The 16,507-nt window shown below is 60.3% G+C and overlaps 1 protein-coding gene across 2 annotated transcripts in view; it reads left to right on the top strand.

Annotated features, from left to right (window-relative positions):
• Positions 1-16,507, top strand: part of PRKCZ (protein kinase C zeta) — a 97,995-nt gene that overhangs the window by 62,918 nt on the left and 18,570 nt on the right. For both annotated transcript variants that reach the window (XM_030881003.3, XM_060284128.2), the window contains 6 exons: positions 3,627-3,712; positions 8,245-8,376; positions 8,950-9,031; positions 9,857-9,909; positions 12,509-12,697; positions 15,484-15,581. In XM_030881003.3, coding sequence (XP_030736863.1) covers positions 3,627-3,712; positions 8,245-8,376; positions 8,950-9,031; positions 9,857-9,909; positions 12,509-12,697; positions 15,484-15,581 — 640 coding nt within the window. The remainder of the gene's footprint in view (positions 1-3,626; positions 3,713-8,244; positions 8,377-8,949; positions 9,032-9,856; positions 9,910-12,508; positions 12,698-15,483; positions 15,582-16,507) is intronic.

Here is a 16,507-nt window from a genome sequence, read left to right as displayed (position 1 = left end):
GCACTGCCAGGGTCTCTGACGGCACCTTCCTGTCTCTGCCTGGGGTGGGGAGTGATGGAAAGTCCACCTGAGAGTTCATGTGAGTCAGTTCTCCAGACGAGAATAAACAGGACGTGTGTGTAGAGAGAGTGTTCACTGTGAGGGATTCGTTCACATGTCACGGAGGCTGCAGGCTGGGTGCAGGAAGAGCCACTGCCGTAGTTCAGGTCCGAAGTCCATCTGCTGCAGGACTTCCTCTCGCTGGGGGACGTCAGCCTTGGGGTCTCTTCAGGCCTTCGCCTGATCGGACGAGGCCCACCCTCATTGGTTTAAACGTTCATTTCATCCAGAAACACCCTCACAGAAACATCCAGAATAATGTTTGACCACAGATCTGGGCACCGTGGCCCAACGCAGCTAACACATGAAATTAACCACCACATTCCCCTCCTTGCCAAGAGGCATCTCCGGAAACCATGCTCAGTCTCTAGTTAAAGACAACAGCACGGTCACACCTCTGCCCGACATTGCATGGCGGTCCTGTGTGCGCAGGACATGCACTGACCCTTCCCCCAGGAGGGCTGGTCGTCGGGAGGGGCCTAGAGGATGTGGCCCCCTCCTGCCTGCTCACCACTTTACTCCCTAGTTCCCCTCCCTTAACTTGCACATCTGCAACTTCTGTGGCCTGGGAGCAGTGTCACATCAGTGCCGTGGCTCTCTGAGGCAGCCCTGCTGGTCGGTGTTCTGCCGTGGGTGTGAAGCGCACGTCCACAGGCGCTGCTCCCCGCTGGTCAGGGTGCGAGCCGGTGGGGGCGTGGATGTGGGCCCCTGCGGCGGGGTCGCATGCAGCGGCCGGGGCCTTTCTGTGCAGAGCTCTGTGTTTCTATTAAAATCTGAAGCTAGTTTATAACCATGTCGTTGTTGCTGCCTCGGGCCCCCCCCTCTGCGTTTCTACAGTTCTGATTGTACATTGTTCACTGCAGCACTCGAGGCACTTCAAGAGCATGGGACTCACGTGTGTTATAAAACACAACGGAGCGGACACGCGTGCCCTTAGCAGCCGACCCGCCCAGCGCAGACCCACTGCTTCTGGTCTTCCACTGACCAGAAGGATTTCATCTCACACCTGCGCATCCTGAAACGACACACTGTCCGTTTTGCTTATTTTTTAGTTTGGTAACAAGGGCATCATTTCACAGAGCCCGCTTTATGGACGTCAGTACGTCGCTTCATATTGATTTCTTATTTGGTTTGATTTTGGAAGATGCGTCTGGGCTGCTGAGCACAGCTCAAGTCAGGTTACGGCCGACGGGTCCTCCTGAACGGCCACGCCCGCAGGTCACTTGTCCTCTTGCCGATGGGCCTGGGTGTCCGCAAACACCCTTTGCCGGCTGCGAGCCCACGTGTGAGGTCCCTCGGGCCTTGGTCTCGGAGCAGTGCAATTGCTGGGTCCCGGGGAAGCGCGCGTGCTCTCGACAGTCAGTTTTGGCCCCGGTTTCGCCCGTCTCGGAGGACAGGCGACTTCCGATGGCTCTGGTCCTTGACGGTATTTGCCGTTGCGGAGACTTGTCTTTCGTTGACGCTTCTGTTGCTTTTTCCTCGCTGATCTGTGGAAGCACCTCCCGCATCCCGAATCGCTAACCTGTCTCTTGGTGCGGCTGATAATGGAGACGGGTTTGTCGGCCTCTCGGGCGGCCTCTGGATGGACATGCGTCCTCCCCTCACGGTACTCAGGTGTGTCCCTCTCCTCTTTGGGCCGGTGCTTTTTTGTCGCTTTGCCTCTCGTGGTGAGTCCTTATCTTTTGAGGCCGCGGCTTGTGTGTGGAGTGAGGCAGGCGTCCGGTCTGCATGGGCTGCCCTCACGATACCTGGATGGGGGCGGAGACCACAGGAGCTCACTTCCCAGGGTCTGGAGGCTGGACGGCTGAGGCCCAGGTGCCAACAGGGTCGGTGCCTGGTGAGGACACTTGGCTCGCTCGCCGCCTCCCCGGTGTCCTCCCACCCTGGAGACCGAGCTCGAGTGTCTCCTCTTCTTGCGAGGATGCTAATCCCGTCAGGGGCCCTACGCTCTGACCACTAACCTCCATTGCTTCCTTAGGGGCCCCACCTCCAAATACAGTCACATGGGGGCTGGGGGTAGGGCTTCCACGTGTGATCTGGGAGGGCACGTAGCAGCAGGGCTCCAGGCTTCTCTCTGTGGACGGCGGGACATCGCCCGCCTTCCTTCAGTCCTGCTCCGTGCCCAGGGGTCAGCAGGGCTCCATCCTGTCCCCTCGCTGAGCTTTCCGGCCTGCTGGGGGCTCCCTGGTACCCTTGGCCTCTGCTAGGACGTCCTTGAGTCTCTTATTTCGGGTGGCTTTGCTCAGATTTGAAGGGTATCCGGTGGGCTGCATTTTCAGGCTTTCACACGGCGCGTGTGTGAGCGCAGGAAGGAGCCGGAGTCTCGTGCCACCGCGTCCCCGGCTGAGAGCCCGGCTCCCTCTGTGTCTGTGTCACTCGGTGCCTCATGCCTCCGTCTGCGGGGACAGCCGGGGGGTGTGTGCGCCACACGCGGGGACGTTAGCGGGAACCTGCCGGGGGCCAGGCTTCCCCCAAATCAGGCCGGGAGGGCCGCACCCTGTCACCCGGGCAGGGGTCCTGGGGCGTCACCAGGGACCCCTCGGAGCCCAGGGCAGATGGGCTGGGGGGTGAGGACGCTACCTCTGGCCGGCCCTGTTCTGTCTGGGTGTCGGCTTCTCAGTTTCCCACTTCGTCTCCCATGTAACGGGAGAGAAGCCGGTTTTGCAGTCACTGTGACCTGGTTTCGGCAGGTTCCAGCCAGAGCTGTAATTTGCTTGTTTTAAAAACATTCTGTTAACGGTTTCCACGTCAGTATATTCCTGGCACTTCCCTGACTTCTCATGAAAGTCGCCTTCACTACAGAGCTTTGTAAAGGCACAAAGCTTCCCGTTGTATCCTGAGTATTTTGTTTTCACATACTTTCAAAGTGTTTTGAAGGAGCAAAGTTGGAAACATTTTTGAGGAAGAATAAAACCAGCGGTTCTGGTTATACGTTCAGCTCCGCGTTTTTAACGAGCAGCCTCCTTCCTCAGGAGTTTGAATTATCGAATGCAGGTTGTGAAAGCGACGGTTTGGGTAACTTTCAATTCAACATTAGTGTCCGGTTGGTTTGGCTTTACTTCTGTCCCTAGATTTGCTCTTCAAACGGGAGCCCGGGACGGAGGGGGCGGGATGGTGCTGGCTGGACGGACGCCCGTCTCGGGCTGACCGTGGACTCCCCGGCGGCCAGGGTCCCTCTGAGGACGGTTGGGCGTGCACGTCCAGGGGGCCCTCGGCCCGTCGGAGCCTGTCCCTGTGTGGAGAGGGGCCTGGTTTTCACGCCCGGAGGGAAGGGGGTGGAAAGGAAACACGTGGGAGGCCACACGGGCCCCGATGTCTTCACAGCCTGACCCTCCGCGGAGGGCAGCTCTCGCGGCATATCCAGGGGCATCAAGGGGAGGTCGACCCCGGGATCGTGTGAGGAGTGGCTGTGGGGACGCAGGCGTGTCAGCTCGGCGGGTGGCCTGTCCCCACCGCACCGCACGTGGCGGAGCTGGGCTTGTGGGCCACTAGGCTGTTTCTTTACCCCTTTCTGCTGTTCTTTCCAGAATCCATCTACCGCCGTGGAGCCAGAAGATGGCGGAAGCTGTACCGCGCCAACGGCCACCTCTTCCAAGCCAAGCGCTTTAACAGGGTGAGTTGCTGTCGAGGCCGCCGAGATGCCCCCACTCCCCCCCGCCAGAGGAGGTGCCGGGCTCTGCCCTGCGCACAGGCGAGGCCTCGAGCCGCTTCCACAGCCGCTGCCCCTGGATGACAACGAGCCCTTTACGAAGCTCCCTGAGCCCGGGAAGGTGCCAGCTCAGTGCCAGCTCGGGCCTTTCTGATGAACTCGGCCTGTGTGTCCCTGTTACGGGATCCCCTGTCCAGGCGCTGTGGCTCCCGCCTGCCTGCGTGCATTCAGAAGGGACGCAGACTTGTCCCGTTACCGGGATGCGTGTGTTACCCCACAGTGTCCCCGTTGGTCCCAGGGGTGTCCTGCGAAGCCCAGAGCCCGAGACAGCCCTCCAGCCCCCGGCCCGCGGGCCCCGCTGCCCGGCCCGCTCCGAAGGCGCTTTAGCCGAGCATCTGGTGTTGCTCCTCGTGCTGCCCTGTGTCCTGCGGAAACCATGGGGCTCGCGAGGCTGTGTAGCCGTCCCGCTGGCAGGTGGGTGGGGAGGCACCTGCAGGTGTCCCCATGGCCGGCGACCACGTGCCCCAGGGCTGCCGGCACAAAGCACCACAAACTGGATGCTTCGCCGTCCGTTCTCTCGCCGTCTGGAGCGCAAGCCAAGGTGGGGCGGGGCCGCTCGCCTCCCGCCGCTCTAGGAGGGTCCTTCTTCCTGTGTAGCTTCTGGGGTTGCTGGCGGTCCTCGGAGCTCCTGGGCTGGGAGCTCAGCCCTCCAGCCTCTGCCGCCTGCTCTCTGTCTCTGCTCCCCAAGGACGCCCGTCACGATTAGGACCCAGTCTGACCTCATTTTAGCTTAACTAACTGCACCTACAAAGATACTTTTCCACCTAAGGTTCTGGGTGGACCTGAGTCTGGGGGGACACCACGGAGTCCAGTACAGCAGCCAAGCGCCCGCTGACCTGGGGACCCCCGCACGCGCTGAGCGCTCTGCCCCCCCGCCCCCCCCCCACGTGGCGCGCCCCCTCCGTGCCCCTCACAGCCCCGTGTGTGCCACCTCCTGCCGGGCACAGCACTCTGCCCTGATGGTTGTGCCCGCACCTGGCACACGGGAGGCGCACACGACACAGTGGGTTATCACTTACTGTAATGGATGACTGGGGAAGAGGCAGCGGGGGAGCCCTGGGCGCCACGTTGGGTGTAAAGAAGGGACGCGGCGTGTCTGTCGGGAATGAGAAGGGCCCCGGGAGCCTTGGCAACGTTGGGAGGGCACGGGGTCCTCGGGACATCGATGCTGTGGGGAGGTCGGGCGTCGCCGAGTGCTGGCAGAGGGCTCGGGTGCGGGAGTGATGGGCCTGGCCGACGGGTGTGGACGTGAGACTTTGCAGTGAACCACCCAGACGGACCGGGTGAAGCCTGGAGAAATGGGAACGTCCAGCCCCGTGACGCGAGGCCCCCACTGCCCACCCTCCCGTGTTTATTTAAAAAACGGACGACCAGCCAGCTTGTGGCCGGTGGCTTCTCTTCCTGTGCATCTGGGCACCGGCTTGGTTCTGCCAGAGAGGGTCTCAGGCAGACGGGATGGGCCACCCTTCAGGACATCAGAGAACTGCTTCCCTTCATGACAAATTGACTCACGGGCCCAGGACGAAACCCACCCACCCGGCAAGGCCGCCGGAGGGGCCTGGCCGCTACCTCCCTGCAGGTTCTCCGAGGAAAACCCATTTCTCTGATGGCAGGGTGCAGAGCCTGGCACTCCTCCTGCCGCACCCTCCCCAAACTCTGTGGGCAAAGGCTTCTCCTCAAGGAGGAGGGGAACTCAGCGGCGGGGGGGCGGTACCCACTCCAGCCCCGTCCCCACCCGCTCTCCCCGAGCGCCAAGCGGCTTTTCACAGACACCAGGCCGAGGAGGGAGCCGACCCCAAGACCCCCGACAACTCTTAACCAGCCCCGCCATTCACAGATGGGGAGGCGGGCGTGTCGCCGTTTGTCACCAGGCACAGTTCCCACCAGGGTCCTTGGGCTGCACGTCTGAGGCCGCACCATCCACCAGTGTTCATTACGGGGCCGCGAGGCCACCCCGCGTGTCTCAGGAGCTCCACGCCTGGCTCTGCGGGCTCAGCCAGATTCCCAGGGACAAGCGCATAAGGGAGGCCACTGCCCTCCTTTGCTGGTGACCCAGGGACGGAGGCAAGGGCTGTCGGCCTCACTGGTGACCCGGGGACGGAGGCAAGGGCTGTCGGCCTCACTGGCCCGAGCTCCCTGCCTGGAGCTGTCTCTGCACTGGACACACCTGAGCTTCTCGAGCAGAGAGGAAGGCTCCGATGGGGACTCATGGGGGCGCAGGGGCAGCGTCCAGCCCACAACGGGAGGCCCTGAGGCCCTCAGCCCCGGGGCCGTTGGTCTGAGCAGCTGGAACAGGGCTGAGGCAGCGAGCAGGTATTTCAGGCTTTGTGGGCCGTGCAGCCTCTGTCACGACAGCCGGGCCCTGACTCGGCCATTGCTGTTGCCGTGTGAAAGCAGCCCCGGACGCCGGTGACTGAAGCCTGAGCGAGGAGCCGCCTCGGCAGCGTGTAAGGGGCTTAAAGTACTTGCAGCCGTTAGTCTGCTAAGTCACGTGATCTTTCTGAGACGTGAAGCTTGGGTGTTAAGTTTTATTTATTATCATTATTGGGTTTTTTTGGCCGCAGCTCGCGGGATCTTAGTTCCCCGACCAGGGATTGAACCCGGGCCATGGCAGCGAAAGCACCAAGTCAACCACGGGACCGCCAGGGAAGTCCCTAAGTTTTATTATTTAGTGGCACGTTTCTTGAAACGTTGATAATTCAAATCTAGTTTTGAAATAAAGAGCCTTTGGCAACATTGTGGCTGCCCCTCCTGGGGGGATGCCTGCACGTGGCCTCGATGCGACTGACGGGTGCTGGAACCCGGCAAACTCAGCTGCCCTTGATCCCCCGTTGTGCTGGCCTGGACCCTGGCGAGGGTGGCTCTGTAGGAAGAGGGATCTTGGTTAATTCGCGAAGATACCAGGTGGCTGTGGGTTTGCCCCAAACGTGATCCAGGCATTGTTCGATGGTGTTCTGGAGAAAGCAAGACACATTTAGCGCATGGTATAAAAGGACGTGGATTTTTGTAATGGTTCCATGAACGGTGAGCGGTCCTCAGAGATGCCGCCCCTTCCCTGAACCCCGAGTTTACTCACCAGCACTCACCCTCCTCGGGCAGAGGTGCCAAGGCTGCCGTTAAACTGGATTGGCCCGAGTCGGAGGTCTGGGGGGTGGCCCTCTGTCCAGCCCCCCGTCTGGCCCTTGCTGCCGCATCTCAGGCCGTTCCCAGAGGGAGTCCCACAGCCCGTGTTGGCCTCCTCGTGGAAGGGATGGTTCCGGCAACGTGGGGGACTTGGGTACATCCTTCTCTTTCCTGTTACCGAAGTTGAAAGCAGGGGGGCGCGCGGGCGCACGCGTGTGGACTTGTCTTCAGCAAACCTTTATTGGGCACCCACTGTGTGCCGGGCACTGTCCCAGGTGCTGACCACGTGGCCGTGACTGAGACGTATGCGCTCTGTGTATGGGGAGGGGGCTCCTTCCTGGTGGGAGATCGGCTTCTCGGTGCCCACTGGCCGCCAGAGCCCGTCCTGCGCCTCAGGCCCGCACCTCGTGAGGGTTTGCTGTTTCCTAAATGAGCTGCATTGCGCGGCTGGTACCGTGTATCCTTTCTGTTCTCCAGGAGTAATTTGAGACTCTCTCAAAAGAAAGAAATTTGTTAAAAAAATAAAAGGCAAAAGAGGGTAAAACGCGAAAACAAGTTATGGCTGGAAAAAAACTAAGTGGGGAACCTGTCGACGTGCGGACACCACGGAACTGCGAAGATGACTTTGGACGCCGAGTGGTGGGCGGGTGACCAGACTTCTGCACACGCTCACCTCCACGCACTTTGTGACATTCCAAAAACTTCTCCAAACAAGCCAAAAATGATCATGAATTTCAGGTGTTTAGAACCAAGAAGAATAAAAATTGACCATTTAAAATCTTTTAAAACGCTGAGAAAAATGCCAAGATAATTGCATGGAGCCCCAGAGCAGCTCAGAATCCTGACACGTCCTGACACCAGGCAGGGTCGCTTCTGTGGTCGTCGTGTAGGTGGGTGTTTGGACGAGGGTCAGGCAGCCGGCTCTCCCACCCGCTTCTCACCTGGGTCCCTCCACCCACAGGGGGCCCCTCGGCTGTTCTGAGCGCAGCCTGGTAGGAGCTACGACTCCCACTCCAGGCCCTGCGAGCAGGGGGGGCGCTGCCCGTGGAGGGGTCTCCTCACCCCTGCCTGCCGGGGCCTCCCCTTTTCCCTCACAAGGAGCAGAGCCCCAGTGCCCTCCTTGGGGCCCTCGGTTCCCCCAACCTTGGGACGGAGCTGCCGAGCCTGGGCGGGGGCCTGGTGCCGGTTGGATGAGGCGACGGGGCCACCTCCCGCCCCAGCTGCGCGTCGTGACGGTGCAGCATGTCCGCGGCGTGGCGGGGCCCCCGGGGGCACCGGGCCCGGCTGACAGCGGCTGTTCTCGTCCCGTGCAGAGAGCGTACTGTGGCCAGTGCAGTGAAAGGATATGGGGCCTCGCCAGGCAGGGCTACAGGTGCATCAACTGCAAACTGCTGGTCCATAAGCGCTGCCACGTCCTCGTCCCGCTGAGCTGCGACAGGCATATGGTGAGTGGGGGCCGGCACAGCCTGGGCGGGTGTCCACACTGCCCCAGGGGCCCTCGGCCTCCTTCTGTCCAGGCGGGGCCCTGACATCGTCCCTGCCACCCGCGAGAGAGAGGAGGGGGCTCCCGTGGGCTGCAGGGTGACGGCCCAGGTCCGCGGTCCGGGTCGGGCCCTCTTCCTGAGCCCTGGGAGCCCCCGGCACTCCTGGGGGCCGCAGGGTCCACCAGTAGGGAGCCTCCTTGATTGTGACGTCAGCCGTGGAACCCGGAGCTGGGGCCTGACTGCAGCCGACGCGTGATGGGGGCTGGGGGCGGGAGAGAGGAGTCAGCGTCACTGTGTAAACACACGCGCTTTTAAAGCACCTGCCGGGAAGATCGCGGCCCGAGGGGCTGAGTGGTCACCTCGGCCTGTGGACTCACAGGTGACTTCAGTGCTCCTCCTCCCGTGTTCAGTGCGATGATGTAACAGTTGAGTGATACGTGTGTTACAGTGTGTGTTACATAACAGGTGACTCACAAGTCTCCGGAAGCCCCGTCGTGGCGCCCGCCGGGTCACTGTGTTGCCGTCTCTCTGCAGGATTCTGTCATGCCTTCCCAGGAGCCTGCAGTGGACGACAAGAGTGACGACGTGGACCTTCCTTCTGAGGAGACGGATGGAAGTAGGGGCTGCTCGCCCCGCCCCCCGGGAACACCCGCCCGCCTCCCCTTCCCCCGGGGCACCCTTTTAGATCCTCTCCTCTCACCAGGGGCCAGTACCTGGGAGCGTGTCCCGTGCTCGCTGCGGGACTGGGGAGGGCTCTCAGGGCCCCCCTCGTCCGGTCAGAAGTGGGCGGGGCGGCCTTCCCTGGGCGCCCACGTCTCTGTGTGCTGCTGCCTGGGGAGCCCGGGGCGGGGTTGCCCTCTGTGCCGACTTCGGACGTTCTAAGCGGCACGTAGCGCAGTGGCCGCCATGGATACCTGTTGGACTGATGGCCCAGCTCTGAGCTTCTGCAGTTCTGTGCACCGTTACAAGGGTGTGCAAGGGCCCTAGCCCTCGTTTGATAAATGAGTTCCATCCCCTGGGATGACAAGAGGCCACGGAGCATGAAACCCTTAGCACAGCACCTCATGTAAAGGAGACCCTTAGCAAGTACCCGTCCACCCAGCCAGCCATCTGCGTACCATGAGAACAAAGACCGGAAGGCTAGACACCAGAATCTTACGATCCGTCACTTCAGAAGAATCACTAGGGAAACTTGTCACAGAGGCAGGTTCCCAGCCCCAGAGGTTCAGAGTCAGCAGGTCTGGGTGGGGCCCAGGAAGCTGCATTTTCTTAAGTCTCTAGTTGAGTCAGAGTGGCTGCCAGGCCTTCACCCTGAGCACTGGCTGGCCTGGCGGCCTGGCCTGGGCCACTGTGTCTCCACAGAGGGGCAAGGGCCGTGGGGGTCTCAGGCCGCGTCCCCGACGACGCCTGTAACACCCTTTCTTCTTCCTCTCTTCCCTAGTTGCTTACATTTCTTCAACCCGGAAACATGATAACATTGAAGATGAACCTGAGGTGAGTGCAGACGGCTCACCGGTATTTCCGGCGTCCTGTTTGCAGGTGCTTTAGCTCATTTCTGGGGCAGTCGTGGAAACTCGAATGTGAACGAGGAGGGTTGGGGGGAGCACGGCCTTGCGGCATCGGGGCTCACGCACACTGAGGCTTCCAGGGCAGAGGTCTGGGAGGTCTTCCAGACATTTAGCACAGAGGTGCTCTCTGTACAGCCGAATGGGCAGAGAGCAAGTGAACGTGGCAGCACGTGAGCCGTTGCTGAATCTGAGGTGAGCATATGGTGCTCATTGTACGTACTCTTTCACCGACGCAGAACTGGGCGTGAGGGGTCATTGGCTGAGTCTGTGTGAGCCCAAGCTGCAGGCCTGGTCTGAGCCCAGGTCAGGGGACCCCTCTGACCTCAGGATCCTCTTCTGTCAAGTGTGGATAATGATTGCGCCTTTCCGTGAGGGTAAACTGAGAGCATTGTATGAACGCTTAGCACCATGCCCGGCGCACGGGAAGCTTTCCACGGCACTGACTGCCGGCGTGGCCGTTTCCACATCAGTACAGGTGGGTCAGGCCATCACGGTGGACCACAAGGGGCACCCGTGACCTCCACAAAGGAAACCCCGTGTTCTTGTGCTTTGAGAGAAAGCGGGCCTCTGGGGCGTGGGCTCACTCTGACCTGGCTGTCACGCCCACTCCAGCACCCAGGTTCTTACATTTTCTGCAGCCGTCCCCCTCCCCCATGGCGGGAGTCCCCGTCTCTGGGACTCAGTGCCTTGTGTGGCAGGGACGTTGGCGCCCACAGGCAGCTCTCACGGGCCCTCTGGTTTGGGGGGATGGGGTGTCCAGGGTCGGGGAGTCGGCCTGTCGGGCGGCAGTGAAGGAGAGGTGGCGAGGAGGGGGGAGATGAAAGCTCCGGGAACAGGCCCTGCCGCCTCCGCAGCTGGGTCTCACCAGGGGCACATCCGTTACGAAGCCCCAGAGGCTGCTGCCCCAAAGGTTCTTGGGGGCCCAATCCTGGCACCGTCTTCTGCTGCGGGTGAGGCCTTCCCACGTGCTCTCCACCCAGACAGCACAGCGGGTCCAGGGCTGCAGTTTTAGTCAAAGTTTATTTGCATAAAAGCCTGCCTTTATTTTCTGTGTGTGCTTTCCACACTACCCAGCAGCTCTGCAATTCTCAGCAGACGCTGAGTGTCCTACAGTGTAACCTGGCTCTGACACCATCGACCGGGGAACAGATCCCCCAGGTCGGGGGCTCAGTCCCACGAGACGGACCCCTCCTCCCACTTTAGATGCCAGTTGCAAGTGCTTCTGAGGGACTGGCTACAGATTGGAGGGTCCCACGACCCCCTCCTCAGGTTCAATCAATTTGTGAGAACGGCCCACGGGACTCAGAGAAACATTTTACTCACCAGATCACCGGGTTCTTTTAAAGGGTTGTAACTCGGGAGCAGCCATCTGCAGGAGGCTCACAGGGCAAGGTGTGGGGAAGGGGCGAGGGCTTCCACGGTCTCTGAGCGAGGGCCACTCCCAGATCTCCACGTCACCAACCCAGAAGCTCCCCAAACCTCTCCTTTTGGGGGTTTTACGGAGGCTTCATTACACAGGTGTGATGATTAAATCATTGGCCGTTGGCGCTGGAGTCGGGCTGTAGCCCCTCTCCCCTCCTGGGAGGTCAGGGGATGGGACTGACCTTCTGATCCCTGAGTCGGTTCCCCTGGCAGCCAGCTGCATCCTCAGGTGACCTAGAGGCTTCCCTGTAGTTGCCTCATTAACATAACAAAACACACCTTGCTGGCTCCCAGCACTTAGGAAATCCCCCCCAGGTTTTAGGAGCTGTGTGCCAGGAATGGGGCCCTAGAACAGAGAGGAACTTGGTGTTACAAATCACAGCATCACAACTGGACTCTGGGTGATAGATGAGGCTCAGGCAGTTGTGGTTCTGAGCAAGGGCATTTCCGGCTGGAGCTCAACCTCTGTGCACAGGACCTCAGGGAACAGCAACGCCTCGAGAGGCCACTCCTTTCCCAAGGTCAGTGTCCCTGCCTGGACGTCTAGGTCTTTCTCCCTGGTGTTCTGTGTCTGGAGTGAGTCAGGAACACTTAGTTACCTAACTCCCTCCACCAGAGAATCCTTGCCAGAGATAATTCTCAGGAGGGGAGCTTGTGCCCTTAATCACGTTGCCTTTCTCTTTCATCGTATATAGTTTCTAGTGGTACTTGCTTTGGAAGGTCTTTCCAGACATTAGCAAGTTATGCTTTGCAACCCCCCAGGGAGGGCCAGGTGGCCTTCCGGCCGCGGCACCGATGGCCCCTGGGTGTGTGAGCCTGCGGCCACCTGCTCGGCCTGTCCAGGCGGGGCTGGCCCCGAGCATCCTTCCTTGCTTGCAGAGGGCCCACCGGTGGCTGATGACGGCTCTCGGATTTCCGGCCCCTTCCACCAGAAGCTCTTGGGGATTGCTCCTGGGTGGCGCGGAGGCGGCGGCCTTTGGGACAGAGAGTCAGGACTTATGAGCAGGATGGGGCTCTGGGCTCCGGGGCGCGGACGCCACGTCTTCCCCCGTCGCGCACGAGTCTCCTTTCCGCTTCCTCCCGTTTTGTCCTCCCTCCCTCAGGACCTCAAGCCGGTCATCGATGGGATGGACGGGATCAAAATATCTCAGGGGCTCGGGCTGCAGGACTTCGACCTGCTCAGGGTCATCGGACGCGGGAGCTATGCCAAGGTCCTGCTGGTACGGCTGAAGAAGAACGATCAGGTCTACGCCATGAAGGTGGTGAAGAAGGAGCTGGTCCACGACGACGAGGTGAGGGCCCGCCTGCTCGCTCCTTCGGATGGAAGTCAGCGCACGTAACCGAGTTTGCCAGCTGACCGCTTTCAAGCGCGCAGTTCAGTGGCGTTCAGCGCATTCACGGTGTCGGGCCACCCTCGCCAGCACCCCGCCCCGTCCCCGTGAGCAGTGCCCCCCGGCCCCCTCCCCGGCCCCTACGGCCGCCACTGTCTCCTTGGATTTGCCTGTTCTGGACGCTCTGTGTAAGTGGAACCGTGCGTTATGGGACCTTCTGCGTCCGGCCTCTCTCACGGAGCGTCGTGTTCTCAAGGTCCATCCACGTGGTAGCGGGTGTCTGCGCGTCCTTCCTTCCTTTTAGGCCTCGGCCACGTTGCGTTTTATGGATCCACCCCCTCGGGCCTCTCTGTTCACCCGCTGACGGGCCCTGGGCTTCTCTCTGCGTCCGCTGCTGACGGGCCCTGGGCTTGTCTCTGCGTCCGCTGCCTGAGTCGCGCTGCCGTGAACGGCTCTGTGCGGTTATTTGTCGAGTCCCTGTTTCCACTCGTCCTGGGTGTTTACCCAGGAGGCGAACTGCTGGGTCATAGGGTCGTTCTATGTTTACCTTTTTGAGGAACTGTTTTCCACGGCAGCTGTGCCATTTTACATTCCCAACAGCAACGCGTGAGGTTCCCAATTTCTGCGCGTTCTTGCTGACGCTTTTGCTATTTGCTGTTTTTTGACCATTGCTGTCCTGGTGGGTATGAAGTGACTTTGATTGGCATTCCCATAGTGACAACGTGTTGAGCTCCTTTTCATGGGCTTCTTGGCCTGACGTACTTTTGACCTGTTTCTTTGACCCCTGAACGGGGGTGACGTCCCTAAGAAGCAGAGAACTGGCTTCACGGGGAGCCCCCGGCTGTTCCGGTGCAGCCGCTGCTGACCCGTGAGGCCGCTTGGCGCCCGTGGAGCGGGGGCCACGGGCGGGCTCCCCGGCCCAGGCTCGCAGTTCAGAGGGCAGAGCGGGGCTGCGCCGAGTCCCGACCTGTCCTCCCAGCAAGTGCGTTTGTGCAGTGCTCACAGCGCCCAGCTGGCCCCTCAGCCCTGGGTGCTGAGCTCACAAGTGAGTTGGGACATCCGTGCCTCACAGCTGAGGCAGCGGAGGCCCCGGGAAGTGCGGGGTCCGGCCGGTGTCTTCACTGCCGGTTGCAGCCCGCAAGAGGATTCCAAGCCCCTTCCCAGCCTGCGGCCGGCTGGAGGGTTGATGGTGTGTGAGGGCCGGTTTCTAGAACACTGAGAGGAGAGGCCTCCAGAGAGAGTTACTGCTGTGGTCGCTCTCGGCATCTTCGCACGTGGCGGGGACTGGAGCTCGGACTCGGAGGTGGTCTCAGGGGAGCGAGACCCTAGGATGTGGCGCGCGGGCCAACTGTGCGTTTGTGAGAGGCGCTGCCGTCCCGTGGCCCCCGTCCCAATCCCAGGAACCTGGGAACAGGACCTTATTTGGGGAGATGTAATCACAGATCCTGCGGCAGTCATGCTGGATCAGCTGGGGGGCCCTAAATCCAGTGACGAGTGTCCTTTTAGAGAAGGGCAGGGAAAGATTTGAGACAGGAAGGAAGGAAAACACACACAGAGAAGTCACTGTGAAGACAGAGGCGGAGAAGGGCCAGAGTCCCCTGGAGGTGCAGGAAGGACCCTCCGCGGGGCCCTGCCCACACCCTGAGCCCAGAGGCTTCTGCCTCAGAGCAGCGAGAGGATACAGTTTGGAGGATTTGAGTCTCGAGGTCTGTGGCGTTTTGTTAAACTAGCGTGGGGAGTCCGGCAGGCGGGAGGCGGGTGGACCCGGGGGCGTGGGGGAGGAGGCATCACCCACCCAACGGCGTTTCCTTCCTGAGCACCCGGGTGGCCCGGTGCCTGCGAGAACAGACGCAGGGACAGTCAAGGGCTCTGTTTGAGGCCGGCTCTGCACATGAGACGCTGAGTGCCGACACCAGGTGGCCATTGCATGAGCGAGTGGAGCTGGGGGAGGTGGGGCTGGTCAGACGGAGCCTGCCGGCCAGGGCGTCCCCGGGAGCGAGGGGCAGAGGGGTCAGGATGCAGCCCCAGGACGAGGAACCCAGATGGTCTTTGGCCACCAAAGGGATGCTCACTGAGAGTCTGCTCGTTTTTCCAGAAACCTTCAGGGGAAGGCAGGCATCCCGTTCCCTCTCGCTTCCCAACCCTGAGACAAGAGGTCTAACCCGGGGAATTCGGGGACTCTCGTCCGACTCTGCTTTCTGGGGTTGTAATGGAACCAAAGCTGAGACTCTCAAGCTGAGTTTTCCCCAAGTTCCAGGGTGGATTGGGAGGGAGATAGCCCTGCCGTGGGAGCTGGTGCTTGGGAGGTGGGTGTGGGGTGTTGGAGAAACCTCCATTCTGTTTCCTCCTGTCTTAAGTGGAGATGATAATACAGACTTTCCAAGGCTGCCACGGGCAGCACACGGGGCAGTGCGGGAGAGCCTGTAGCCCAGAGGCCAGTGCACAGCTGGTGATGGTGGCTTTGGTGATGGTGGTAGAAACAGTGAGAAATGTGAACGGTGATAGATGACAGGTAACGATGCTGATGGTGGTGGAGATGCTGATGGTGGTGATGGTGAAGGTGAAGGTGACGGATGGTAGTGGGTGACAGTGGTGGGGTGGCGATGGTGGTGGGGAGAATTTCTCAGCGGGCGTTTTCTTCTCCTCTCTGCATGGTCTCCCCTCAAGCAGAGCTGACATTCCTCTCTTGCCTCCCCTTCTCCAGGATATGCCCGTGAAGTGTTCACACTCCCTGGCTTCTATTTCAGGACATTGACTGGGTACAGACAGAGAAGCACGTGTTTGAGCAGGCATCCAGCAACCCTTTCCTGGTCGGCTTACACTCCTGCTTCCAGACAACAAGTCGGTAAGAGGAAGGGGGCGCTTCTGGGGTTCTGCTGCTCTCTGACCTGAGCCGTGTGGAGGCTGTGTCGTCACGAGGTTTCTGCCGTCGTCTGTAGGGTCCTCCTGTCTGCAAGTGTGGGGGCTTTTTGGTTCCTCAGACTAGCTTCGTTGTTCTCATTGGCCGGTGTCATATTAAGTAAATTTCATACAAATGAAGCTCAATTTTTCAATTCTGTTTACAAATTATTTATTGAACGCATCCCACTGGTACAAGCATGGGGTCGGGTATTGGGACGCCACTGTGAGCGGGAGGCCTGTCTATCTGCTTATGGATCTCACTGGTTAGTGGGATAAATGAATAAATACTAACCAGCCTCACTTAGAAGCTTTGTACATATTAGAATTCTACCTTAAAAAGGTTTGGAACTGCTGGTCCAGGATAGTCAACGTACACTCAGTTTGGAATTTTCTCGGCCAGATGACTTGAACTCACACAGTTTGTTTACTTGAAAAGTTACTGTGTTCTGGGTCGGGTGCTCAGGGCCCACCCCCAGGTTCGGTGACTTAGGAGAACTTGCAGGACACGGCACATCGTCAGACTCAGGGCTAAGGCTTACTGCTGTGGAAGGACGTAAAGGGAAACGACGCACGGGGTGAAGTCGGGAGGAAACCGGGCGTGAGCTCCCGGAGTCCCTCCCTGTGGAGTCCCACAGGACACCCTGAATCCCTCCACAGGGAATTGTGAAACTCGGGGTTTACTGGGGGCGGGTCACGCAGGCACCTCTACCTAACACATGCCCAAGTCCCACACTCCCAGCCAGCAGCAGGTGTTCCGTGTAAACCGTGTTGTTCGTGCAGTGTGATCACGGTGAGATACGCTTATCTCTTGGGGAAGGTTTATATCAGCGCAGGGAGCCAGTGATCGAGCGAGGGCCCGACTCTGCCAGG

Source organism: Globicephala melas, chromosome 1 (genome assembly GCF_963455315.2).
Source record: "Globicephala melas chromosome 1, mGloMel1.2, whole genome shotgun sequence".
In the NCBI taxonomy this organism is placed as follows: domain Eukaryota; kingdom Metazoa; phylum Chordata; class Mammalia; order Artiodactyla; family Delphinidae; genus Globicephala; species Globicephala melas.
The sequence above is the reverse complement of the archived record's forward strand: the minus strand, read 5'-3'. Positions and strand labels throughout refer to the sequence as shown.